General features: G+C 40.9%; 1 protein-coding gene across 1 annotated transcript; it reads left to right on the top strand.

Moving 5' to 3' along the window:
- Positions 1-29: 29 nt before the first annotated feature.
- Slc10a2 (solute carrier family 10 member 2) lies at positions 30-16,100 on the top strand. Its single transcript, XM_005316996.4, has 6 exons — positions 30-415; positions 5,760-5,878; positions 10,602-10,690; positions 11,785-11,960; positions 13,259-13,416; positions 15,973-16,100. The coding sequence occupies exons 1-6, from the start codon at positions 39-41 to the stop codon at positions 16,098-16,100; spliced, it is 1,047 nt and encodes a 348-aa protein (XP_005317053.1). The 5' UTR covers positions 30-38.
- Positions 16,101-27,899: the final 11,799 nt, after the last annotated feature.

Below are 27,899 nucleotides of genomic sequence, written 5' to 3'. Positions count from 1 at the left end.
GCTTCTGTGGTCTGTCAATTGGAGCATCAAACCCAAAGATGAATAATTGGACGGTTTGCTTAGCCAACGCATCAGTCTGTGAAGGTTCATCCTGTGTGGTGCCTGAGAGCAACTTCAATGCCGTGCTCAGCGTGATCGTGAGCACCGTGCTGACCGTGCTCTTGGCCCTGGTGATGTTCTCCATGGGATGCAATGTGGAAGTCAGGAAATTCTTGGGCCACTTGAAGCGGCCATGGGGCATCTTTATTGGCTTCCTCTGTCAGTTTGGAATTATGCCCCTCACGGGATTCCTCCTGTCCTTGGCCTTTGGCATCCTGCCTGTGCAGGCCGTGGTGGTGCTCATCATGGGCTGCTGCCCTGGAGGAACTGCCTCCAATATCCTCGCCTACTGGGTTGACGGTGACATGGACCTAAGGTAAGACATCTCCGCTTCCAACTTCTCCAATCTTACTGGGCTAACTTTTTTCAAAGCCATTATAAGGTCACACTAAGGAATTCAACCTGAGCAGGTAAATTTCTGCTGCTGCAGCTGCTTGGCTGTTAGAATTTGGGACTTCCATCTGATTGTGCTTTTAAATCAAATTCAGTTAACAGGGAGTTGCATAATTGCTGATTATCTCTGGAAAAAGATTCAAAGTTTCTCAAAAGAAAAATCTTTAGCTGAGAAAGTTTGTCCTGTTGGTATCAGAAAAAAAAACAAAACCACTTTCTTTGTGGTGGCAAGGAACTCTGAGTACAGGTATGAAATCAAACTGTTCTTTAACTTTAGGATCTAGGGTAAGATGAGGGTCAGCTCCACCAGCCACCAGTTCTTTGGACAGAGTCTTGGTATTAAACCTAAAGAAGAATCTATAAATTTGTTTTACTTCTACTGACACTGAATACCGCCCCCCCACACACACATAATCAAACATAACCCTACCGAAGTCTTTTTAAAAATTATGCTTAGCTTACTATACAATAAACAGAAAATGGTTTCTCTGCTTCCCACAGAGTAATCTAAATCATAATGTTTGTCCAATTCATCATGTGCCAGACTGAACTAGCACCAAGGGGGAAAAGGTGTAATAGAAATAAGAAGAAGCATTAATGGGACTAGACCAAGAATTTTAATGTGGGAAGTTGAATAGACAAATGTCTTTTTCCTTACCTCACATTCCTCATTTCCTGTGAAAGATATGCATTTCTGAAAACCATCCAGGTGTTAATGCAGCGTGTGCTTATTAAAGACTATACCGCAGGCAGTCAGCTCTGATAATCCCCAACTACTACACGCAGAGGAGAGAGGCTCCCAGTGAGGAAATGGAACACTGAATGGATGGAGTGCCCACTGAGCAATTAGGAACTTGCTATCACATCTCAGCTCCAGAAGCTTCAGAAAAGTCTTACAAACTACATATCCTACGTGACTCTTTCACATAAGGAAATGCAGTATCTACCTTGCCGTAGATTTTTTTAATTTAATGATTTTATTTTAAGAAAGGCCCTGTGGAAGAGCACAGGCTGGCAGGTGCTGCTCAGGCTTTGTTCATCTGGAAACAAAAAGAAGCAATGGGTCTTTTTAGACTTGGTTCAGGTTTGACCTAGACACACAGAGGATGAGAATTCTAAAAACCTGCCCCTACTTCACTGAAGGGAGTGAGCAGGGGCTTTGACCTCCACTCGATAGCTCTGAAATAGTTGTAACTTTTGAGCAACAGGGGCTTGCCTCTCAACAAGACAGCTTGCACCTCGGTGCAACGCCAAACATGCAAAGTATCCTAAAACAGGAAAATAAGTCATGCAGGAGGTTTGGGCTGTTGAAACCTGCTCTTCTCCGCAAGCTAAATGTAAACCAAATCTAAAACCTCCCAATGCCACTGGCCTGCTTTTAAAAGAAATGTTAATTCTCATGAACAGGAGGTGATTAAGTAATCCTGTCTACTTCCTTTCACAATCCCAGTATATTACTTTTTTTTCAAAAAAAGATTAATCAATTAATATGAAATCTTGTAGAAAACCTCCAAATGGGATCCATGGATAGGTTTCCTTCTTCAGCTTGATATGGGCCCTAGAATGGAGTAAATGGCATTGAAATTTCCAATTTTAATTACATAAACTGTGCACTTCATGGATTCCCTCCCCTTGTGTTACAAAGTGCCCATAACACCTTCATCTGTCCAGGATGAGTCCACGTGTCCAGCAGCCACCTCAACATTGTAGAACAGCTAGTCATAGTGTGTAGCGCAGAGGACCCTCATCACTGAGAAGATGGTAACTCTGCTACTAGGTAGAAGACGGCACCATGAATTGCATACATTAGGGGAAAATCCAATATTCCTTTAAAGCAGATTCAGAAAGTAAAACTTCAACTGTTGGGGAAGAGCCTTCCAAACGTTTTATTCCTCTGGAGTGAGCATTAGATAACCGTTAAGCCTCACGGTAATGTACTTAAACAGTCCTTCCCACATTTATATCTGCAGTTGGGTGCTCTTAGAACTTTCCCTCCCATTTCCAGCTGCACTCTAGTGATGACAGCCCAGACGTGACTGTCACCCTACAGGTACCTTCGCCAATGAGCGAACACCACACAGTGCTAACAAAACAATTCCACCCAGATGTGGTCCTAGGATACAAAACCAGGACGTTTCCCCCTCCTATCATCTCTTCTGAGATGGGAACCATTACATTTTACCATCTCTAGCGACTGAAAAGATGACTGATAGATAGGTAGCCACACAGACAGACAGACACACACATACATAGACAGCTATCTGTGCTCACTGAAGCACAGCAAGACATTTCAGCCTCTTGTCTGATTATGCCTGGCCAGCTGTCATTTGTGAATGTTTGGTGCACAGATAATTTCTGCCTAAGTTATAGCTACACTGCAGCATCATGTGCTCAAAATGTGTCAGGGAGCAATGAAGGTGACCTTGCAAGTGATCTGCTGGTGGCCAAAACCCACAGATGAGGGACACAAAGCTGTGCTACCTCCTTAGTGTTTGTTCTACCATGAGATATAGGTAAACACCCGTCTCTCCAACTTTCACAATGGCCTTAGCCACACCAGGTCAGGACTTCTCCCGACTCTCCTTTCTTTGACTTCTGCATCCTCTGCTCAGTCTCCCCCAGGCCCTTCAGAGACACCTACTCACTCGCTACACTCCTTACTTTCTAGATCTCTTATTTCATAGCTTTGCCTGTCACGACTTCTGTCTTTGGCCAAATGCTGTTCTGCTTTTCCTCTTCCAGCTCAAGGTCCCCCACCCTCTGGCCTACCACAATGCAGAGGAGACCCTCTGCTCCACCTGCAGAGAGGCCCGTGTCCTCTCCACGCTGGGGGAACTCAGCCTACACCGTTTGACTCTTCCCTTTATCTTCCCTCAAAGCAACCAAGCTTTGCTCTTCTCACGTGGCACTGTTTTCACTTCACTAGATAATATTTATTAGACACTATTGTGTTCTGTGAACAGTGCTGAGTACTCAAAATGCATTGAGGTCGGCACTCTTCTTTCCTGCATGTGGCAGAGATCTTCTGGCCTGTCTCCAGCTCCTACCAACACCAATGTTCTCTTCTCCTGGTCCTCCCACTTGGTGTTCTGATTGTTCTAATATGAGAATCTTTTGCATTCCTTGCCAGTGATTTTGCTGAGTTCCTCATTATTCACTGAATTCTCACATTTTGACTTCTTTTTTGCCCACACACATAAAAGTTCTCCCTGTCAGTTAATAGTACTAAGGCCAGGAATTAAAGTCAAAAGATGTTTTATTTTCCTATACATTAATATCTTCTCTCCTTCCAATATAAATTCATGGCAGTATTTCTATTTTTGACACTCATGGTCTTTATAGAACTTCAAATTGCTCAGGAAAAAAGAATTTTCTTTCGCTAATTTATTCCCCAACCTTGTGCATTAAAATTCTCTGTGAATTGTTTCATTGTCATTTTGAGGGGCTTGACTTTGTTCTTATTAGTTAGAGAGATCAACTTCCAGCTACCTATTCTCTTATGCCTCTGTAACATCATATTGTGAAAACTGCTCACTAAATTCAAACCATTTCCTCTCCAATTCCTATCTTGTTCCCCTCTCGCAGTCTTTAAGAAATAGCTCTTGAATGATGCTGATCAAATTATATTGTTATATTGTGTGCATGTATGAATATATAACAACAAATCCCACTATTATGTATTATTACAGTGTACCAATAAAGATAAAGAAAAGAAATAATTAAAAAAAAAAAGATTGCTCTCATGGGCTGGGATGTGGCTCAGCGGTCAAGTACTTGCCAAGCCTGGACTAAATGCCCCAGGTGTCCAGGAATATCTTTCAGAGAATTTGCTCTCAGCTTCCTGAGTCTATGTGTAGTGGAACACAAAATATATGAATTTAAAAATGATAACATTAACCGGCTCTCAATGAGTGCCTTGCATCGTCCTAAGAACTGGACACCGTTGGTAATAGTGTTCACAATCTGCATTTGAGATAAGGAATCTGGCAAAGAGAAGTCAACTGTCCAAAGTCACTCCGTGAATGGCACTGCTACCAGGGCCTAGAGGCTTTGAGTCCTAACTAACTGGATTCAATCTCCCACCCACACCAAAAATAAGAGAATACAGTACAGAAAGGGAAAATGGATTGAATCACAGTTTGGTCAAAACTGGGAAGACAGCTAATCGGTCTTCCCCCTTTCTACAAAAGCATGACAGTTTATAGAAACAAAAGCCAGGAAACATACATATGTGCTTATGCTATACTGGCCAGAGGGAGAATTCTGTTCTCCTTGGTGCCCGTTTGGGCCAGGAAACATGCATCCTCAGAATAAGGAAGCTGGGACAGAGAAAATACAGGTGACCAGGAAATGGGGAAGGAAAAAACCACCGTGTGGCTTTCAATCTCAAAGGGGCCTATCACAGCTCCACTTTCTTCCCACCCAGACATCGAGCACCCCCTTAAAAGTAAGTGGCTCTGCCCTGGGGCAGACAATGTGCACTGGGCACTTTTGAAAGGGAACCAGGAAGAACCACTACCCCAAAATTTCTCTTCCATCCACTGTCACAGTTGCTGAAAATAGTACCATTTGATATCGATTCCTCCATGCATGTCAAAAGCCAAAATCCAATTAGTCAGCCAGTCCCCCTTACAAAAATAGACTGGCTTAAAAAGGAATCACGCCAGGCCCCAATTCTTCTGAACACACATTCGGTAAATGGGCAATGACGTGGTCCTCAGAATCAGGCCTATTTCGCCTGCAGGCACGTTTTTTGGTTGTTGTTGTTTTAACTGTCAGTTTTCTCTTCCCCAGCATGGCCATTTGGGCAAGAATTTGAGTGTTTGAGCAAGAGGCAATGAGGCCTTCTCCCCTTCACTCAGGTGTCTCCTCCAAGGTCCAGGAGGGCCCAGCTCACACCAGCACAGAGATCCAGACTAGTATGAATGCATGTGCAGTTGTCTCATTGGAGTTTCAAAAGTGACACACCCAGGCTCCTTGTACCGTATTTCATAATCAGTTTAGGCCATCTTTGAATACCTCCTGTGCTTCTTGAGCATAAATAGGGAGGGAAGGAGAGTGGAAGGTGAAGTAGAGTGGCACCAGATATGAGTGGTGGTGCCCAAGGCCAGGCTCTGCAGAAACGTGATGTGTGCTGTGCCAGTTGTACCGGATGATGTCACCGGCTGAGACAGTTTCTTGCAGAACTTTCGTGTCGTGAATCAAAAATGAAACCGCTGGCCCCTAGAAAACCCAGTGGACCTGTGAACGTGTTCATTTCCTTACAGCGTCAGCATGACCACGTGCTCCACACTGCTCGCCCTGGGAATGATGCCTCTGTGCCTCTTTATCTATACCAAAATGTGGGTCGACGCTGGGACCATCGTCATTCCCTATGACAACATAGGTAAGTCACTCTTCTGCAAGATGATGTCCCATATCAACCCCAAAACGCCAGTTTATTCCTGACTAGGACCTCAGACAGGCTCAAGCTCATCCAGTAGTTTCCTCTTGGAGTAATAGTAGTTTGGGCCCAGTTAAACTTTCCTTAGAAAGTCACCTCAACATTTGGGTGAGAATTGGCAGGGTGCAAATTCTAAGGCTGGACCCAATGTGAGAATCTGAGTTTTTGTCAATTCAAATAACCAAAGAAGAAGCCAACATAGGGGGCCCCCTTGCCCCATCCAGCAGTCTACTGGAGGCTTCAAAGTTGCTGGCCCGTGGAAGCCTCCGTCTTTTCCTTAAGCTGGAGAGTGAGTAGTTCATAGTCGTGGGAGATCACACCAGATCAAAAAAACATTCACATGATGATTTCTTTTTTTTAATTAAAAAAAATGTTTATTTGTTCTAATTAGTTATACGTGATAGTAGAATGCATTTATGCACTTTGAAATATCACACATAAATGGAGAATAATTTCTTATTTTTCTGATTGTACATGTTGTAGAATCACATCAGTCATGTATGTACATAAGGTAATAACATCTGTTTCATTCTACTATCCCTCCTACCCCCATACCACTTCCCCTCCCTTCACTGCCCTCTACCTAATCTAAGGTAACTCTATTCTTCCCTATCCTCCCCACCCCTTATTGTGAGTTAGCATCCACATACCAGGGATGCCTTTGGATTTATGAGATTGGCTTATTTCACTTAGCATGATATTCTCCAGCTCCATCCATTTACCGGCAAATGCCATAATTTCATTTTTCTTTAAAGATGACTAATATTCCATTATATATGTAAATATACATCACATTTTATTTATCTATTCATCTGTTGAAGGGCACCTAGGTTGCTTCCATAGTTTAGCTATTGTGAGTTGAGCTGCTACCAACATTGATGTGGCTACATCACTTTAATATGCTGATTTTAAGTCCTTTGGCTATAAAACAGGGAGTGGGATAGCTGGGTCAAATGGTGGTTCCATTCCAAATTTTTTGAGGAATCTCCATACAGCTTTCCATAGTGGTTGCACCAGTTTGCAGTCCCACCAGCATGATGATTTAAAAATGGAGCACCTAGTGAGTACTCAGGAGTGGGACATTCTTGAGATGAAGCCTACTGTGCGCAGCTCTCAGCTGTACACATCTCCATTCACAGTGAATGTAAGGGCACCACCTGCATTTCTTGCCTGGAAGTCAAACATTCTAGTTATGACCGTCTCCTTTCAACTTTGAGATGTTCCTCTATCTCGAAGGAGATTCTCCTCTATTTGGGGGAGAACAGAGGGTGGTGGGAGATGAAGGGGTTGGCATAACACAGGGACAAGGCCAAGGGCAGGACAAGAGAGCTTCTGGCTTGTTGAAAGCGGGCCTTCCCTAAAACTATGTAGTAAAGATGTGACGGAAAAGAGCAAGTACCAGCCTCCAGGCACACTGCTCGCTCAAAAGCCTTCTCTTCAGCCACCCTGGGAAACACTGGTCTTTCTGATGAGCTGCCTCCAAAGCCGTGGGTCTCCCGCGAAGGGAAGCAGGAAACAGTGACTCACTGGGGTGACTGTAAGAGAGACTCCTGTTGGGATGGGAATTGAGCTAAAACTCCCTTCCAGCTAAGACATGCTGTTTCTGTGATCAAGTGTGATTCAAGGTATACACAACAGAGTTGGAACAAACTTATGAGCACCGATTGGGAGGATCTATACTGTAATATTTTCCTGCAGTCTCTTTTCTCTCCCCAACTTTGACCATAAGTATTAGATTTTAAAAAGCAAAAGAAAAGCAGTCCCCTCTGACACAGCCTATTCGGTATGGGTTTTCTCTGTACAGGGTCCTCCTGTTGACCCATGGGAAACTCCATCATATCAGACATCATCTCCCCAAACCAGGATTTAGAGTGCCCCTCCTGTCCGGCCCCTTCAGCTCTTGCTGCTTAACCTCAGTGAACAGACTTCTTAGAGTTACGGAAAGCAGTTTGAAAGGCAAGCATTATCTGCATCTCAAAGAACCTGCTCGCTGACTGGGGAATTTTGATTACGTGTTATTCCTTGCTTAAGGAAAGAATTTAAACTGTAAATATTCTCCTCTTGATATTCAATTCCCCCCCCCCCGGAAAATACCTATGGGAATATTGAGTAATTCTAACTACCATGTAAATGGTTTATACCCCCCTTTAATGGGAATAGACTTTGAAAGGAGGAGAAAATAAGAACTACCCCAGCACCCCAGTGGTGGAAAAGGTCATCATGAAAGAAGTTAAAGAAGAAAAGAGAAAAGAAGAACAAAGAAGAGTTTGAAATACAAAGATACCAGCTCTGTTTATTCACAGGGTTTGCTCAGGCCTATTCTCCATCCTACTCTTTTTGCTGTTGGTTTTTCTAGTTTTTTAATGAAGGAAAAAATAAATGAGCTGATAGTCTCTCAAGAGATGTGATCATCACTTTATAAAGGAGGCTGTTGAGTCTCAGGGCAATTGTTTAATTTGCCCAAGATTGCTGAGAGCTGGAAAGAGCCCCCTGGCCTGCCCCCTACCCTGCCCTGTGGGTGGGCATTTTGTCTGGGACAAAGGTGCTCCTGTAGACTCCAGATTCAGGAAAACGTGCTGGACCCCCTCAGCTGATGGCATCTGGAGGGGAGGAGCCTCTGCACAGCTGGACATTAGGAGAACCCCAGACAAGCTGTAGTTCCCCAGGTCTGTGAGTCTCAGAACCATCTCCATGTCATCAGCTAATTCTCCCAGCACCGCGAGCAGACACCACCAGTCCACGCAGGGGAAACCCATGCACAGAGGGCCCGGGTGACTTAGGTAGTTTCCAGTTTGTGAATAGTGAAAGGTTCAGTGCCAAGTCCATCTGGCTCCCAATTCCTCCCCATGACTCTGTTCACCTCTGTTTTATTCTCACTTTCTTCTCTTGCCTCCTATACCTACTGAGTAAATGCCACTGGAGAGCCCACGTGTGGTTTCAATGGTACAGCTGCAGGTAGATGCTCCTTCACCTACATAGGCATAGAGGACAACTGGGGTAGGAGGAACTGGTCCTGGGAGAGAAGAGCACCAGCCCAGGGCCCACTGGGCAGTAAAGACCTGCAACATCCCTTCTCCTCAGCAGAGCCACACCTGTGGGTATGAAGAAGGGGCAACTCCAAATCCCTGGAAAACTTCGCCTGCCGCATCTGGTGAGGAGAGGCAGAGCGTTCTGCCACGAATCCTGGCCAGTCATCCTGCTCGCCTGTTTCTCTGGCCTTGGGCTGCTCCACAGAGATCAGGACTCTAAGAAAGAGAGGCCAAGTAGATCCCGCCTGTTAAAACCTAACACCAAAACCTAACCTGAAATACTTTCCAACCTAAGTCACCACAATACGAACAAGCTGTATCAAGATAATTTTAATTTAAGGCCTATAAACTTCACAAAATTTAGAAAGTGGTCTAGAGAGATAGGAAATCTCCTCCCCTTCCTCCCTCCCAAAAATAGGATGTGGGGACACCCAAAGGGAATTCTCCTGGGGGCCTCACTTCAGTACTCCTGCCCATATCCCTAGTTCCACCTTTCTCCTTACTTCCTCCTACCCATTCTTCTTCCCAGCTCTTGGTTTCATGAACCATTTAATTTTGCTGAATATTTTCTGGGCAAATGTAATTGTTGACCCTTATATATTCAGGAGTGCTAGAAGGCTGAGAAGAAATTGCATTTTCATCATTATTATATTCATTTTAAGTTAATATTATAGTGCTGGAATCTAGGACCTGTTTTCCAGTCCTAGGTCAATTTATCCCAACACTAGACAACATCTACTCTTAAAATTTCATTATTTGATTCCACTTTCTCATATCACTTGAAAAGGAGGCTTGAATAGGAAACAGCCCATGAGGAATTAGCAGCTGTTGCTGCTATGTGGTATAAAGGCAGCTTTTCGACAAATGAATGTTAAATAATATGGAGAAACAAACCAAAAGTTCCAAGATAAGCAGTAAATTTAACATGGAGAGATTCAAGTGTAATTCTTTCACCTGGCTGGGTTAGCATATTGCTACAAAGAACTATAATTACAGAGAGTTCACCAAATACATTATCTCATGGAAAATTTAAAGCATGTTCTTCCAATCTGTTTTCTCACTGTGGTGTGGATGCGAAAACTGAAGTCGGTTTTCCAGAAGTCATTAGCCATTAGAATGCCTGAAGATCTTGAGCAAATTTTGAATATTTTCTTCTATGTCTCTTATTTTAAAGTATTTCTCTTATTTCTACCACCATGAAGTAACACAGAGAAGTTGATGCCATCTATGTACAGCACAAGAACATATTTACATGCACACACACACACACACACACACACACACACACACACAAAATAAAAAACCTTTGGCCAGATAGTTTTCCTGGAATATAAAGTTTTGAACAGACTAAAGACTCAATTCTGACAAATTTAAACAAAAGGATATTGGCTATATAAGGAACTCTGAAGAATCAACCCGGGATTTATATAGCCAATATTATAATATTATTAATTGTCAACCAGTGATATTAAATTAGCTTCCAGAGTGGGTGAAATTTGTGTGTGTGCATGCGCACGTGCATGTTGATTCTGCATTCCATTTTGTAAGTCCAGGAAACGCGACTGGCATCTTTTTCAGGCTGATTACTTTCTGTGCTATGTGTTCTGTTGATCCAACTGCTCTTCTGCCATCTGCAGGGATTTCTTTGGTGGCTCTTGTGGTTCCTGTTTCCTTTGGGATGTTTGTTAATCACAAATGGCCTGCGATAGCGAAGGTCATACTTAAAGTAAGTACCTATGCTACGGCCTGCACAGTAAGGTGGTCCTCAGGAGACCAGGAATGGTGGGGTGGTCCATCTGCTGAATCGTTTTATCCTCCTCATATCACTACCTCTGGGGCCTGAAGTTATTAGTCATACAGTCTCCTCTCCCAGAACGTCCTTCTTGTTCCCATCCACAGGGTGAATTTCTATCCCTTCTTTGAGACACCAGTTCAAATATCACCTTTTGGTTTTACACTACTTTATACCACAGTGCATTGCTGTTGTCTCTGTCGTGAGAGTTTTGTTATAAATATACCTCAACAGCTATCTTAGAAAATAGAACATACCTTTCTTATGTCTGTAACCGTATGACCATCTCAGTTCCTATCAATTTGTAGGTGTTCATATGTACATGTGTATATATAAATATATATGTGTATGTATATATATATAATCACCACATATATTGATCATTCATTCCCCTTCACCAGCTATATTATACTTAGATTATATGAATACAGCTGTAGAGGCTATAGATAGATTCTGCTGCTCAGGGGACAAAGTAAGCTAGTTGGAATTCCTTGCATCTCTACAGAAAAAAAAAAGTTTAAATTTCCAAATATGTTTAAATGTCAAAAAGAGAAAACAATAGCAATAGTGGCTTATGTTTATTAATGCATTTTTTAAATTATAGAGTTTTATATGCATTTTTTATTACCATAACCATCATAAAAGGTGGCTGGAGCAAGTTTTTATCCCCAATTACAGACGAAGAAATAAAGATTCAGAAAGGTTGATGATTCACCCAAGGAGACAAGCTGGGAGGAACTGAATCTCCAAGCCAGGTTCTCCAGGCTCTGACTGTAGTGGATTCTCTTCCACTCAGGCAGATAATTTGCAGGCCAGAAAACCTTCCTCAGGCTATTTGAGCATGCATGCTATATGTCCTGCTCTTTTCTTAAAGATTAGAATATGGGACATACCCTAGTCTGGGCCTACGGGCCTTCTAGTTCCACTACCACTTGCCCCAAGGGAAGGCGTCTTCTTGACCATCCTCCTGACACCTCATCTGCGCACACTCTGACACAACTGCGGGGTTCCCTGTGCCTCTCTTCCAGATCGGGTCCATCGCGGGTGCCATCCTCATCGTGGTCCTCGCTGTGGTTGGAGGGATACTGTACCAGAGTGCCTGGATCATCGAACCTAAGCTGTGGATCATAGGGACCATATTTCCTATAGCTGGCTACAGCCTGGGATTTTTTATGGCTAGAATAGCTGGTCAGCCCTGGTACAGGTATGGTGTTTTGGCGTTTGGGAGTTTGGGGCTGGAAATTTTCATCTGTCATTGCTGTGGCTATCATTTGCTAAGGACCGCCAGCACCAAGTATCACACACTGAGCAGCTTAAGCAACAGAAATTCATTGTCCAGTGTTTTTGGAGACTGGAAGTGAGAATGATGGCCGTATGGGTTCATTTGTTTTCTGAGGGCTACAAGGAAAGGAGAGGCTTCTGTCCTTGGCTGGTACACACCCATCTTCTCTGTGTCCCATCATCTTCCCTCTGTGCACAGCTGATTAGGGCGACCCTAATGACCTCATCATAACTAATTAGATCTGCACTGACCTTATTTGCACATAAGGTCACATTCTGATATGCTGGGGTTAGTGCTTCAACATATGAATTTGATTGGAGGAACATAGTCAACCCATAACAGCAGTAAATACTATTAAGTTCCAATTCCTTCACACTTAATCACATTCACCCATTTCTATTTTGCTCTCAATAGACTCATTCATACCTAAATTATTCAAGTCCCCCCAAAGAACTGCCTTTACTTTTTTTTTTTTTTAAGTTCCAACACAACAAGTTTATTGATGTTTTCCAGTTCTACACTGCAGCTTACCCTGCCACATGCCATGTTTTGGTATAATAGCAAAATCTATCCACAATTGACTAAAGAGGCTACCAAAATCATCCTACAGTTCTGTAATGGGTTGGCTTTCCTCGTATCTTTCAATCAAAACAGATAATACAAGGTTTTTAATTTCATTTATTTTTGCTCAAATTCTTCTGGACCATTCCTTAAGTGCAGGTCAGGATCTTCATGATTATGCATTCTTATCCTCCAAGAAGAGCGACTTTAACAAAAATTATGCATTTGGCCTTGTAATGCTCCCAGGTCCCCGACTCCCACACGAATTTAGCAATAAACAACTATAGCTAATATTGTATCTTGAATATTTTCTGAACCCTCCTCTGTGCTCTGTGCCTTTACCAGGGACATAATTGCCATTTATGGAACACTATTCTAAATGGGCCTGTTCTTCACGCATGCTATATGACATACGTGTAGGTTTATTTATATCACAGACAATAGATCACTGTATTATATGACAAACGATACTGGTATATTTACTCATGTATCGTTCTATATGAAAATTTATACGTGAACTATGTACACACTCAAAGCAGAGGCAAAACACATACAACACAGTCTGTGTACTCATTGCTATATCTGCTTTTCAGGTCATACAACGACAGAACAGAGCAAGAACTAAAGCGCATGTTCTCCCCACATCTCCCCTCCCCCAGGTGCCGCACGGTTGCTTTGGAAACAGGGATGCAGAACACTCAGCTGTGCTCCACCATCGTACAGCTCTCCTTCACCCCGGAGGAGCTCAATCTCGTGTTCACCTTCCCGCTCATCTACAGCGTTTTCCAGCTCATTTTTGCAGCAATATTATTAGGATGTAAGCAACAGCACCAATCAAATTTCTTTATGACATTCCTCCTTGAGAAACCTTAGATTGCTAAAATGTCCATTTTTTAAAATTCCCTGTTCCTGGCAATGAACTGTACAAGTAAAAGAGAGGGACAGCCCACTGATAATATCATCAAGACTTCCCAAAGGCTGCAGTTTTACCCAAAGGCTTTAAGGAAGAATTTTAAGTCAAAAGTAATGGAAACCAATTCTCTCCATGAGTTTCTTTGCTTTGGTGATTACGGAGAGTGTTAACCTGTTAGGACTATTTTACTGTGTGCCTTTCTAAATGCTTCCAAGGGACCCAGGACTTGGTGATTTTCCTTCAATCTTTGTCTTAATATGCCTTGTAAATATAGGATATGCATCAGAAAATATTACAAAGGGCATCAATCAGGCTGTTAAAAGGCAGGCTTGTATGTAATCTAAATGCCCATGTAATTGAAGAAGGTTAAGCAAAAGTGTTCTTTAAGTATCTGGGTAGTTAGTAGTCAGCCTGACTCTTAATTTTACTCCCCTATAAAATACGTTTCCATCCTCAACCACTGGCCAGCACCCAGTTGAAACTTTTCCCTAGATTTTACTTTCCAAGGACCTCTATTTTTAAGTCCTTTTCATATATATATATATATATATATATATATAATCTCAGCTACCTTTTAAAGCTTCATGATATTTAATGGGAAATACTAGGTGCATGACAAAAATAATGTGAATATTAAGCTAGGAAATGTCTGGAGACGCTTTTTTGGTTTTCCTGTGTAGCTCCAACCTAGTTCCAGCCTCCTCTGCACTCCTGTCTTGCTGTCATCCTGCCAGCAGGGGCTTCCTTCTAGAACAGGACTTTCGAGATCACTGAAAACCTTGCCCTGATTTAACTCTGATTCAGGGGACGCAGGTCCATGGTCTAATGACTTGTTTTCTTGTAGAATAATCTTGTTTCCTTGCCTCAAGGTCTATCCAGTTTGGCACACTGTGAGATTTGCCAAATAATTAGTGATGTCCACTAGACGAGGCAGGGTTCGTGGGCTGGTCCATAATAAAACCAAAGGCACTAGTTGAATGAAGAGTCCAAGAGAGATTAAGTCATATGGACTGAAAGAGTGAAGGAAGAGAGCACTGGCATTGGTCTGGTTCCTTCCTGGTTTTACCCTTAAGCATGGTAATAAGGAAGACATCTTTCTGAAGTCTGTACAATGACAAAAACATATTTGATATATTACAGTATAAATATTTATTGAAACAAGAAGAGGAAGGAAGGAAAGGAAAGAAAGAAATAAGATGCAGTTTGGTTAAATAAAACCATTGGCATAAATGGAGGAAGTCCCAGCTCAAAGTAGTTTGTAATAAGTGATGGATCTTCAAACTGGGCACAAGCTACATTAAATGCAATAGCAGGGTGCACTGGCTTCAAACTAATAAGTAGGGGCTGGGGATATAGCTCAGTTAGTAGAGTGCTGGCCTCACATGCACAAAGCCCTGGGTTCAATTCCCAGAACCACAAAAAAAATCTAATAATTTACTAGAAGTTCATGGACAAATCCAAAGGCAATGTTAGTCTGGATTTACTAGGATCTTTGAGACCAGACATTGTGCCTCTCAGCTGCATCTCACAATGACCATCCCTGTTTGCTGATCGATACTATTCTCTATGGGCGAGGCCAAGTGCTTGATTTTATCTTGTTGAATGTTCACATTGCCCTATGCAGTAGATGATGTTATTATAGACATTTTACATGTGAGGTATTGGAATTTGAGGAGTCCAAGAAATAATACCTTCTTTTCCCTTGTTGACTTTGGAACCAGTTGAGAGGTAGAAGGAAAAGATCAGATATTTAGATAACAAAATCGCACTACTACTACAAATAAAGCTTACCTGGAAAATATGGCTTGACCCTATAGACAAATGGGCTTGTGAGTATGGCCTCCTCTCCAAAGCTTCGTGCATGTGCAGATGAATGCACACACGCACACACATGACCTGCAGGTCTCCCCTGGCAGGACAAAGCTGACCTCAAAGACAAGCTGAGAAATGGTCGCTACCAGAGACCAGCAGCATCACCAGAGAGAGGAAAGTTGATCACCACTCTGCTGCGGCTTTTCTCCACGGCAGAGCAAGTGACAGAGAGACCAGGAGTATTAACTCTAGATCAAATCTTTCTTAGAGCACCAAGAGACCAAGGTCTTGGCACCATGCCGTAGCCTGCAGTATATTTATTGAGGACTAGGATTTGATAGATATGAATGAATCCTTCTTGCTCTTATTATTGTGGAGGACCACACCCAGGACTGGAATCCTGAAGAAGGCATGTAGTTGCCCCGAGCAGATATCCCTGAAGTTTCATGATGGGTCTTCCTCCAGTGTGGCCGTCCCTCTTGTCCTAGGCGACTGGGGAAGTGGGATAGTGGCTGTGTTCTCTCAGCAGCCTCCATTCTGCAGAAAATATAAACTGTTTTATGAATCATACATGATAATCACTGTCCCAAGTAAGTTTGTAGCTAATCACCATGAAATTTACTTAACCTCTTGTGTATTGTTTTCCAGTTTATGTTGCATACAAGAAATACTATGGGAAAAACAACGCAGCATTTTCAGAGCAAAATGATACCAAGACGGAGCCTGAGTCATCCTTTCATGCCATAAATGGAGGATTTCAACCAGATGAAAAGTAGAGACTAAGTGAACAGCTACGAAAAATACTAAAGAACATCCTTAAACTACAATTATATTTAATTATTTGTTTTGATGGGACAGTTGTCAGGAAAAAGTTAAAGTGAACATTCAAGTTTCAGTAGAACCTATATAATAATTTTCTTACACAGTGGTTGGCAGTCCAGTTCTTCACTGTGACAAACATTGTTTCATATGCACATAGTTCCACTTACACAGAGAGAGAGAGAGAGAGAGAGAGAGAGAGAGAGAGAGAGAGAGAGAGAGAGAAAGAGAGTTGTCCCTCAGATGTTTTGGAGAATTGGCTCCAAAACATCCTCAGTACCAAAATCTACAGTTGCTCAAGTCCTTTATATAAATGGTATATAATATTTGCACATAACCTCCCATAAGCTTTAACTCATCTCTAGATCACTTATAACACTTTATACAATGTAAATGTTATGTAAATAGTTGTTATAATGTATTGCATAGGGAACAATGACAGGAAAAAGTCTGCATGTGTACTGCACAGAGAGAGAGAGAGTGTGTGTGTGTGTGTGTGTGTGTGTGTGTGTGTGTGAGAGAGAGAGAGAGAGAGAGAGAGAGAGAGAGAGAGAGAGAGAGAGAGAGAGAGAGACTTTAAATATATTGTCCTTGAATTGTTCACCAAAATATCTGCAGACCTAATCTGACATCGGTAACACTGAGAACCTCCTAACACTTGAACTGAATTTTAAGGCAGAATCTCCTAACCTAGATGGGCACTTTTGTATATTAGAATAGATATAATGAGTTATTATTGTAAAGTGATCAATGTTTTATTTGCTATTTATGATTGTATAAAGATTTTTATGAATGTGTTCTGCCAGCATTTTAATCATCTTACTTTTAACTTTGCAACCTATTTATTTATATATTTTCTTAGTATAATATAGGCAAATATCTGACTTCCTGTTTTTTTAAATAGATTTTTTTCAGGGACATAAAAGCAGAAATGAGAGAAAACTGTCACTAAATAGAATTCAATAACTAAATTGGAATCAGGTTCTTAACTCATCCAGAGTGTTGTACACCCTCTGGGTCACCCACAGGGGTCAGCTGATGACCACTAAATACTTCAAGGAAACAATAAATTCTTTCAAATAGACTGAATTTGGCAAATAGCTCTTCAAGCCCTGGAGAAGGACTTCCTCGAGGTTTCCCTGTAGTACATTTGCAGATTGTCTCATATGACAGCTACTCAGTTCATAGGAAGCACCCAGGTGACACCTGCATCGTGACCAGGAGGCAGCAGGAGGTGCAGTCTAAGCATTGGAAGAAATACCAGGACTCTAGTGGGTGAATTAATACAATGAGAGATCATGGGAGATACACGGAAAAGCACAAATAACAGAAACCCAGTTAAAATGTTTAACTAGAGTCCAACTGATGTGTAGCAGGAAGTAGCTAAAAGAAGGATCAGGGAAGGATCAGGGAATGAATATTGAACAGTGCTGAGAAGAGGCCATGTCCCTGGGCCCAAAAGTAGAAAGGACATAGCCAGGTGAGCTCCTTGCGTGCCGTAGACAGGTGCAATTAGAGGAAACAACAGACTTGAGAGATGGCAGCAGGGTTTTGTGGCTGCTGAGTGGAAACAACTGGTCAAGCTCTGGGTTCTCTAGTATGAGACCTAATTCAATCTCCTTTTCTTCATTCTGCGGTGTAATGCATATTCTGCATCGTCTGACCTCAGTCTTACGTTTGGTTCCATACTCCACGTGGGTATGTTTGCTGCCTCATCAATTCTTTTCAAATGATTTGGTTCTAAAGGACTCTTTGCATTTGGATGACCTGAATTCAGATCCTGCTGGTACATCTAAGGATGATAGGAACTCAGCTCTTCTAGTAGAGGGATGAGGGCCTCTGTCTTTCAAAACTGGAGCATGTCTAGCTTTTTAAACAAGACTCACATTTACAATTGAATAAGGTCTCCATTTTTTCCCATCATTAGACAAATATACCAGAATGAACTTGGGGATTTTTTTTTTAAGGAATACAAGAGAGCAAGTACAGATTTTCTTTTTAGAGAATGTCAAAGAATGTGCCTTCAAGGAGGCAAACGGAAGACTTTCAGTCTAGCTGTTAAGTACCTCCCACACTGATCATCAAACAGAAAGGAGACAGGTGCACTAAAGACACACTGCGAATTCATATCAAACTTTCAGCACACCCAAAGTCAAGGGCCCGGATGCCAGCAGCTGCAGCAGCAGGTTTTTCCTCCCTGTTGATTAAGATACGTGAGCAAGACAGAACTTGGCTTTCTTACATGCTATGGTTCCTTGTGAGCTGTGTTTTTTTTCCCCTAATGTGCTAGAGGGAAGAAAAATAGCTAAGCTTTCTAAAATGACAGCTCTCTATTTTTAAATGAGTTTGAAAAGCCGATTAAATTATGTATTTTATTGCCTCTGTGAATATCATATTAAATGAATATTTTATTTTAAAGGCTTGAATAAATGAAAATAATTTTTGTAATGTCTGGTCTCGTTGAGTCTTTATGAATACTGTCAAGATGTCCTCACTGTTCCATTCTAGAGTTATAAATAAGGTAGAGTTTCTGAGATCTTAAATTGTTCTTTGAAAAGTGCCTGAAAGAAACTCTTAATTAAATACTCTAATAATTAGGTTTCCCACTGATACCAATTGAGGTTTTCCCCAAGAAAATCATATAGGGGAAACATTAATCAAAGACTCTTTAAAATGGTGCGACAATGATAGTTAATTTAAAATAATGATAATAATAAAAGCACTTCATGTGCTCATAAATAAAGCCACCTTCCTTTATGAAATGGTGAGACAAATACATAAGTATATGTACACAAATAGAGAAAGAGAGACTTCAACTAGATAGCTCATGCATTAGTATCTCTCGTCAAGGACAACAGATTCAGGGTGCCCTCCTCATTTGACCTTTCAAAGACCTCATCCCGTTCTCCATCTAGGAGACATCAAAGAGCTCACTATCCCATCAGGAATAGGGGAATATTTGATATCCCATTGTTTCTCCTTCCTTCAGCCCTTCAAAAACTACCTACGTGCAGAATCCAAGTCTTCAAACTGTAGTATGGGTATCCATCCACAGGAGGTCATGAAATTGTCCAGGGGGTAGACAGGCACAAATAGAAACCAGTTTCCATTTCTTCAACTTGTATCTGTTTGTTCTAAAAACTGCTCTCTACTTGAGCTGTCCCAGGACCTCCTTTTTCTCCTGCTCTCTCATAGCCAGGGTTCTCCCTTGTACAAAGCAGGGCCTTATTCTCAGCATATTGATCTTCCTGTGGTACACTGGCCCAGGGTGGAAAATTTTAACATCAAACAATTCAAAATACTGACATCTGAGAAAAGCTCATCTTTCCCAGTCGTATGCATATTTTCTTAAGGAATTAGAAATGGAGTTGTTTGGCCTGTGTTTGAATATTTTGATTATAGAAATACTGCAAAGTGGGGTGAGCGTGAAGACATTCTCCATTAACCTGCCAGCACCTTCCTCAACCCAGAGCATCACCCTTGGGAGTGACAGACCCTTGGGACCTATGAAGGCCACCAAAGTGCATGGGTTAGAAGCACTGAAAGAGGACACACGTTTTGTTTTTTCCTCCAGGAGACACAAAGCTGTGGCAAATAACTAAGCCATTTCTGTCTTAGAAATGGAACTCAGATATGAGATGGCCACGACAGGGGTCCACTTTAACATATTTGTTAAAATTGAAAAATGCAGTCAGATAATTTTTCTGACAGAAAGAAAGCCCAGTTTGGCTAACTGGTTTGACAGGGGCCCTTGCTCTGAAAACTAGAAATACAAAGGGCATTTTTAAAAAATATTTTTATTAGTTTTTCATAGACCTTTATTTTATTTACTTATTTATAGGCAGTGCTAAGAATCAAACCCAGTGCCTCCCACAGGCTAGACAAGAGCTGTACCACCGAGCCACAACCCCAGCCCACAAAGGGCATCTTTTAAATAAATTAAATGAGCTCAAAATATGGCTCAAAGATTTAAAAATATTTTTAAAAGATAATATAAAAAACACAATATAATTTATTAAAAATACAATAAATATAATTTATTAAAAATAATAAATTTTAATAATTTACTAAAAATACAAAAATAGAGCTTGAAATTCACTAATAAGAAGCCAGGCAAACCAGTGTAAAACTGAGCAAAAAATTTGCTCATTTTAACAAAGAATGTCAACTAGAGCAACTAAGCACACAATGATGGTAAATAAGTACATAAAAAGATATTCAGCATCATAAACTAGTCAGATAAACACAAATTAAAGTCACAATAAAGTGCCACTGCACACCCAATCAAATCACTATTGTGAAAAAATACTGAGGATGGCAAAGATGACAAGAATGTCAACTGCAACTCTTGTAGATTCAGGTGGTGCAGCTACTGTGGTAAAATTGAGCACAAAACACAGATAACCCAGCCATCTTACTCCTCGAGAGTTAACCAACGCTATCTGAAAATAAAACAAGAGCAACAAAAAAAATCATTTGGGTCCAGGCATCTGGGAAAGGATTGGCAATAATGCATGAGGAAACAAGTTGGCTAATGAAAACGCTCTGCATGGGGGCTTCGGTGGTGGATATACAACTTTATACATTCGTCAAAATTCACACAAGCTCACCTTCAAAATGGGCATATCAATTCTATGTAAATTTTACCGTGATAAAGCTGATCAAAAATTTTATTGGGTAAGATGTAGCAGGGGAATTTGTCTACTATTTTTATTTTCCCAGCCCTTTCAGAGAATCCTAAATCAAATTTCGAGCCTCTAAATGAAGAGTAACAGGCTCTAAGAGCTATTTGGTAAGTCTAGAAAATCCTTTAGTAGCCAACTTCCCAGAAATTGACATAGTGAATTACTTCAGTTACAGAAACCATTTGAAATATCAGTATTTCCAACTCTTTGTTTTCAACAGAACAAAAAAAGAGTTCCATCAGGTTGTCAACTCTTATGCTAAACAAATGTTTTGATGATGCATGGAACTTGGAAGGAGTTCAGAGTTGAGAGATAATGGATACCAAAAGTCCTCCTGTCATCATCCGCCTCTGCATGTATAAAAGGAGGAACTAAACTCTAAAAATCTCAGCCTAAAATAACAGCCAAGTGTCCCAGGTTTTCTTCTAAGTTATTTATATATGTGCACCCATTTACAACTCCAAGGTAATTCTCTATAATATTAACAATTTTACAATCCAAGGAAGTTAAGCACAGGGAGGTTAAGCAATTTCCCTAAGGTCATTTGTTGTGGCGAGATTAAATAATTCACCAATTGTCTTTTTTATTAATTTATTTATGTGTTTTAATTAGTTATCTATGACAGCAGAATGCATTTTGATTCATTGTACACAACTGCAGCACAACTTTACATTTCTCTGGTTGTACACAATGTAGCATCACATCATATGTACAGCCATACATGTACCTAAGGTAATGATGTCCATCTCATTCCACCATCTTACCTGACCCCATGCACCCTCCCTACCCTCCCTTCCCTTTACCCAATCAAAGTTTCTCCATTTTTCCCATGCCTACCCTCATTATGGATTATTATGGAAATTATGGAAATTCCTCATTATGGATCAGCATCCACTTATCAGAGAGAACATTCAGCCTTTGATATGGGGGACTGGCTTACTTCGCTTAGCATGATATTCTCCAATTCCATCCATCCACCTGTAAATGCAGTAATTTTATTCTCTTTTAATGCTGCATAATATTCTATTGTGTATATACACCACAGTCTTGAAGTGAGACAGGCAACTTTACTCACCAGCGGGCTGAAGGGCGGTGACCAAGTCAACTCTGCACCCATGGACCTCCATCAGGAGTCGGAGCACATCTTCTATAGCCCAAAACCACAAGCAAAGTAGGAAGCAGGTCCAAATGACCCGGGTCAGGGTGCGTTGTACAAGAATACATTGAACAAGAATGAAAGAAACATTTTTAAGCCATTTGCATGACCGAACAGGGTGTGCTAAGCAGGAGGTGGGCGACACAGGCAGGGTTTTCACATGGGAGAAACATTTCTTATATGAAATGGAGTCTCAGTATAAAATAGAGTTTGTCTGGTCAAGGCACCAAGAGTTTGGCCCTCAACACATTCAACTGTCAGATAACAAGATTTGAACTCAAGAAGTCTGCTGGCTGTATGATCCATAGGTTGACCACAGTGCTAATCTGTATAATAACCATCCAAAAATACATGAAACCACAATTTTTTTTTTATTGATAGTTCAAAACATTACAGAGCTCAAGACATATCATCTTTCATACATTCGACTCAATTGGGTTTTGAACTCCCCAAATACATAATACAGACTCACTTCTGTTACATACTCACATTTTTACATAATGGTATATTAGTGACTGTTGTATTCTGCTACCTTTCCTATCCCCTACTATCCCCCCTCCCCTCCCCTCCCCTCCCATCTTCCCTCTCTACCTCCTCTGCTGTTGTTCAATTCTCTCCCCTTTTTTTTCCCCCCACCCCCTTGCCCCTCATAACCTCTTATAATTTTGTGTATCACTGAAGGTCTCCTACCATTTCCATATGTTTTCCCTTCTCTCTTCCTTTCTCTCCCCCCATTCGTCTTAGTTTACTGTTAGTCTTTTCCTCATGCTCTTCCTTCCTGTTCTATTCTTAGTGGCTCTCTTTATATCAAAGAAGACATTTGACATTTGTTTTTTAGGGCTTGGCTAGCTTCACTTAGCATAATCTGCTCTAATGCCATCCATTTCCCTGCAAATTCTATGATTTTGTCGTTTCTTAGTGCTGCGTAATACTCCATTGTGTATAGCTGCCACAATTTTTTTATCCATTCATCTATTGAAGGGCATCTAGGTTGGTTCCACAGTCTAGCTATTGTGAATTGTGCTGCTATAATCATTGATGTGGCCGTATCCGTATAGTGTGCTCTTCTAAGGTCCTCAGGGAATAGTCCAAGAAGGGCAATAGCTGGGTCAAATGGTGGATCCATTCCCAGCTTTCCCAGGAATCTCCATACTGCTTTCCAAATTGGCCTCACCATTTTGCATTCCCACCAGCAGTGAACAAGTGTGCCCTTTTCCCCACATCCTCGCCAACACTTATTGTTGTTTGACTTCATAATGGCTGCCAATCTTACAGGAGTGAAATGGTATCTTAGGGTGGTTTTGATTTGCATTTCTCTGATTGCTAGAGATGGTGAGCATTTTCTCATGTGCTTGTGGATTGATTGTATGTCCTCCTCTGAGAAGTGTCTGTTCAGGTCCTTGGCCCATTTGGTGATTGGATTATTTGTTATCTTATTGTTTAATTTTTTGAGTTCTTTGTACATTCTGGATATTAGGGCTCTATCTGAGGTGTGAGGGGTAAAAATTTGTTCCCAAGATGTAGGCTCTCTATTTACCTCTTTTACTGTTTCTCTTGCTGAGAAAAAACTTTTTAGTTTAAGTAGGTCCCATTTGTTTATTCTTGTTATTAACTCTTGGGCTACGGGCGTTCTATTAAGGAATTTGGAGCCCGACCCCACAATATGTAGATCGTAGCCAACTTTTCCTTCTATCAGACGCAGTGTCTCTGTTTTTATATCTAGCTCCTTGATCCATTTTGAGTTAACTTTTGTGGCTGGCGAGAGAAAGGGATTCAATTTCATTTTTGAAACCACAATTTTTTCAAGAGTATACTACCTTAGAATAAAATTCTACAGTGGAGAAGGAATCGAAATACCAATCCAACAGAAAATGAAAAACATCGTGAAATTCCCAAATACAAAGGTAAAAAATTCTGGGTTTTTTAAATAGACAATGATTATCATGAGTTATGTAGATTTACTTGGGTGTATTTTAAAGTGATATAAGGTTTTAGTTTTAAATTTTCAGAATTCCCAAAATTGTATTTGCAACTTTGGTTAGAAATTGAATGTATTTAATTATTTAATCTTATGGTGATAAAGGTAAATATTGACTTTAAATGTATACATTTAAAGTGAATACATACATAGGTTCTAAAAATCTGTTGACATTATGTGAAGTGTCTTCTATTTTCTAAAATCCAGAGTTCTAGCCTTCTACTAACTTGCTAAGCATTGCATTTAAAAGCCTGCTCAGGGTTACAAAGGAAGTTGGGGAAAACTAGTTCTAAAGGATGACCATTGTCATTTCTGCAAATAAAATGCATACAAAAAATACAAACATATATATTGTATATATGTATGTAAAAAGAGAGATAGTATCACTATTTAAATTTTAAGATGGCAATTTGGATGTGTAATAAAAAAAATTAAAAGCTTCCAGCTGTGTTAAGCCTACAGTTTTTAGCTGAATGACTAACTCACACTCCTTAAACCCGGAGAGTTGAAAAAGAAGGGCTTTTAAAAATAGCAAATACACTGCTGTCTTTTGCTACCGTGGACATTCAGCACTTTGTGTCTCCTGGCACTCAGGAAAGATATAAGCTACTAAACTGCCTCTCAATTTCGATCCTTTAAAGGCATCAGTGAAGATGGTACAGATACTCATTAAAAACAAAATGACGGAGAGGAAAAGATCATGCAATAACGTTAAGTAAAAAGTAAATTGGCATTTAGCAATCTTTGTATTAAATGCCAAGGATCTAATGGAGTGAGAATGTGAGATTATTTTGAGGAAATGAGGCTTTGGGTTGATTTTCTATCTTTTTCTATTGTATGACATGCAAGAAGTAAATAAGAGCTGCCTCAGAGGAACATGGCCCCCTGGGGTCCACCTACAGGTCTAGACCAGGGGATGACAGGGGAGAACCAAGCCTGGAGCCTGGTCTATAGCTTCCGCCACCTGCAACCTCCCCCTTCCCCTGCCCTCGGTGTCTGTGCTTCTCACCTGGAAGGTCCCGGTGTGGCAAACACCACTGTCCGGTCAAGCCTGAGGTTCATGTCCAATCCTGCCTCCCACTCCTACCTCCGCTGAAAGCTCACCCTCTCACCTGGACTTGCACCCTCCCTAGCCTGCCGTGAGACACACTTCCAGACAGGTACACAGAGGCAGAAATCTCTTAGGGTGATTTGGGGAGAAGCATCGGAAATTTTTTTGTTGATGTCGCTACAAAGGTAAAAGATGTTCCTGTCATCGGTCTTGCCGACGTTGTTCTGCCTGTAAGACCAACAATTCCCATCTGCTGCCCTGTGAGGAACAGAGGACTGCCTCTAGACTCCTGGGCACCTGACCCAAAGAAACACCCACCCACTTAAGCTGCTGCAGACCACATGCACTGCCACTAGAAGCATTCCTAACTTAGAGACCTGGTGATCCCTTGTGCCTGGAGTTACCTTTGGCAGAAGGTACCCACAGAGACACCTGAGGAACAGGTACAGGTGAGCAAGAGAAAGTACCAAGGAGGCGAGGGAATGTCAAGACAACATTTCTTCATATGGAATTTTGCTTGGGGAGCAAGGTGGAAAGTTCCATAGAGGATTATGACATTTAATTTGCCATATCTCTCATTAGCACAAAAGAAGTTTAATACATACTTGTGAAATTGAATATACTGGCTCTGAATCAGATTAGGAGAAAGAGTTGCTCATTTTGAAGCCAAAATAATCTTCCCCATAGACTTACATTTAAAAGTAATTAACACAGAAGTTGCAGATTTGGAGAACAGGGATTATTTTTTTTTTTTATTTCCTAGTAGTTACTGCCAAACTCTGTGTTGGATATATTTCATTTTGTATATAACACGATTATAATAATTTTTATTAACTCTACCCAGACTACACAAATTTCTCTAAAGGATAATAACACTATTTATTTGATGTAATAAAAAGGAAATCTTGCCATATAGCAATTAGGTGGTGGGGTAAAAGGACAAAAAACAAAAATAAAAATTATGTAATTCTAATGTACAGTAATAGTTTTAAAGTTTTCAAATACACATTTATTTACCAGGTTTCCAGCTGCACATAGAATTATTACTCAGACTATCCTAACACTATCCAGTAAGCATTAGGCATGTTTTAGGTTCTCATTACTAATACAACCAACCAGAACAAACCTATTGACAGTAAGCGTGTCTGGGCTGTCATGTGAATTCAGAGGAGTTTCTTGGGAATGTGCTTAAATGCAATATTTATTCATTAGCTCTCTGGAGAATACCAAAGTAATATGTTCACTATGCCAGGGATTTTAATGTATCAAATGATGTTCTCCAAAATACTGAAGTGATATACTGTGCTTAACTTTATCCCCCAGGTGCTAATTCTCAAGATGTAAAAGACTGTGAATGAATCACCAACATTATAAAGAGTTTTCTGCCTTTGGAGTCTAAACTCCCCAAGTGTTTCTTTCCACCACTTCTCCAACCGCTGTTCTCCACTCCTGCTAGGAGACTTGACCCCGCTCTTCCTTGCCTGGAGAATCTGCTGTCCAGACTAAGAAATGTCCTCCAGCCCCACAGGAATGCTTCCCCAGGCCACAGAGCATGTCCCTTCCTGAAGTTTTTCCTATGTCCAGTCTCCCTTGTAACAAAACTCATGTCTCCATAGGGCCAGGAGGTGAGAACAGGATCATGTGTCCAGCATGCACCAATATTTCTAAAGGAATCACTCATCTTACAGCGCACACTTCTCCATATTAATTAAGCTGCTGCAGATTTTTTAATTTTCAGATTTGTTTGTTTCCTGTACTTCTCCACTTCTTCTAGACTCCTATGATCATGTATGTGTACTTCCCAAAGTCTTGTTTTGCTAGTTTTCTCTAATATTCACTGAATAATGGTATTTTAAAGTGTAACAGGTTTTTAAAAAGGTTTTTTATCTTTATTCCTCTTCCATCCTACCTAGAACAAATGTCCTTATTCTTGTCTTTCAAATAATCCCTACACCTACAAAGTACTATTTCATAACTCAACAAAAATATATCGGGCTCCATACATGTGCATCAGCAGCTCAGTTAGAGTTACACCTTGGTGTTAGTACCAAATAAATTGGTTTGTTTCTTGGCAAAACAAACATTTATCTAGAGTATGTACTGAACTCTTAACTGAATTATTATAAAATCCTTGGAAAGACTTATGAGTAATGATGCCATTTACCAAAGGGCAAACGGCATGATTGTGCCTGATGTGTGTGTGTTGTGTGCGTGGGCACGTGAGCAGAGAGCCTGCACGTCTCTCCTAACTTGTGCTGGGTGCGGGGGATGCTGATATTTATATAAACACGTCTTCCATGACAACCAACACTATTCTTCCAGAGGCAAGGTGCAAATTTGCAAAGGGTCAGCCTTCCATGGTACACAGTGTGCCTGAGTCTCACCGAGGTTGGCTTTCCTTTGTTTATGACACTTTTTCGGACAAAAGGCCAAGGCTAAAAGGTAAAATTGACTCAACAGCTTCATTCCCCAAGGCAACGTGTCTTAAGAGACTTGTCACTGCCCCACCCTTTCTACAATCACCTTTTTCAAGGACTTGAGCATTTTATAGTCTTGTAAAAAAAAAAATCATATTATAGCTGACGATGATGATGTACATCAGTCATACACCCGAAGTTCTGTTCATTCCACACTTCGTCTTATCTCCTTTTTTATGACTCTGTTTTACTGTCATTTGGGATTACTGAATCATAACCCTAAGGAGGAAAATGTTCCATTTTTAAAGTATCTTTTTATGTTATTTGAGGGTCACGTCCACGTTCTGAATCTTTGCAATATATTGCATGTCGGCTAATTAAAATGTTAGTGCGTGATTTCACACAGCATCATGGTATTTCACCCTCTCTTGTATTACCCCCACCAATGCTTGACTTCCACCTTCAAGGA

The sequence above is a fragment of the Ictidomys tridecemlineatus genome, chromosome 6, assembly GCF_052094955.1.
Source record: "Ictidomys tridecemlineatus isolate mIctTri1 chromosome 6, mIctTri1.hap1, whole genome shotgun sequence".
In the NCBI taxonomy this organism is placed as follows: domain Eukaryota; kingdom Metazoa; phylum Chordata; class Mammalia; order Rodentia; family Sciuridae; genus Ictidomys; species Ictidomys tridecemlineatus.
This window is presented reverse-complemented; position numbering and strand designations above follow the sequence as displayed.

Excerpts from the sequence above, each read along its gene's own strand:
- Slc10a2 (XM_005316996.4), top strand. The coding sequence starts at position 39 with ATGAATAATTGGACGGTTTGCTTAGCCAACGCATCAGTCTGTGAAGGT. Across the intron at positions 416-5,759 it reads GACGGTGACATGGACCTAAG|CGTCAGCATGACCACGTGCT; the intron begins GTAAGACATCTC and ends ATTTCCTTACAG. Across the intron at positions 13,417-15,972 it reads TGCAGCAATATTATTAGGAT|TTTATGTTGCATACAAGAAA; the intron begins GTAAGCAACAGC and ends ATTGTTTTCCAG.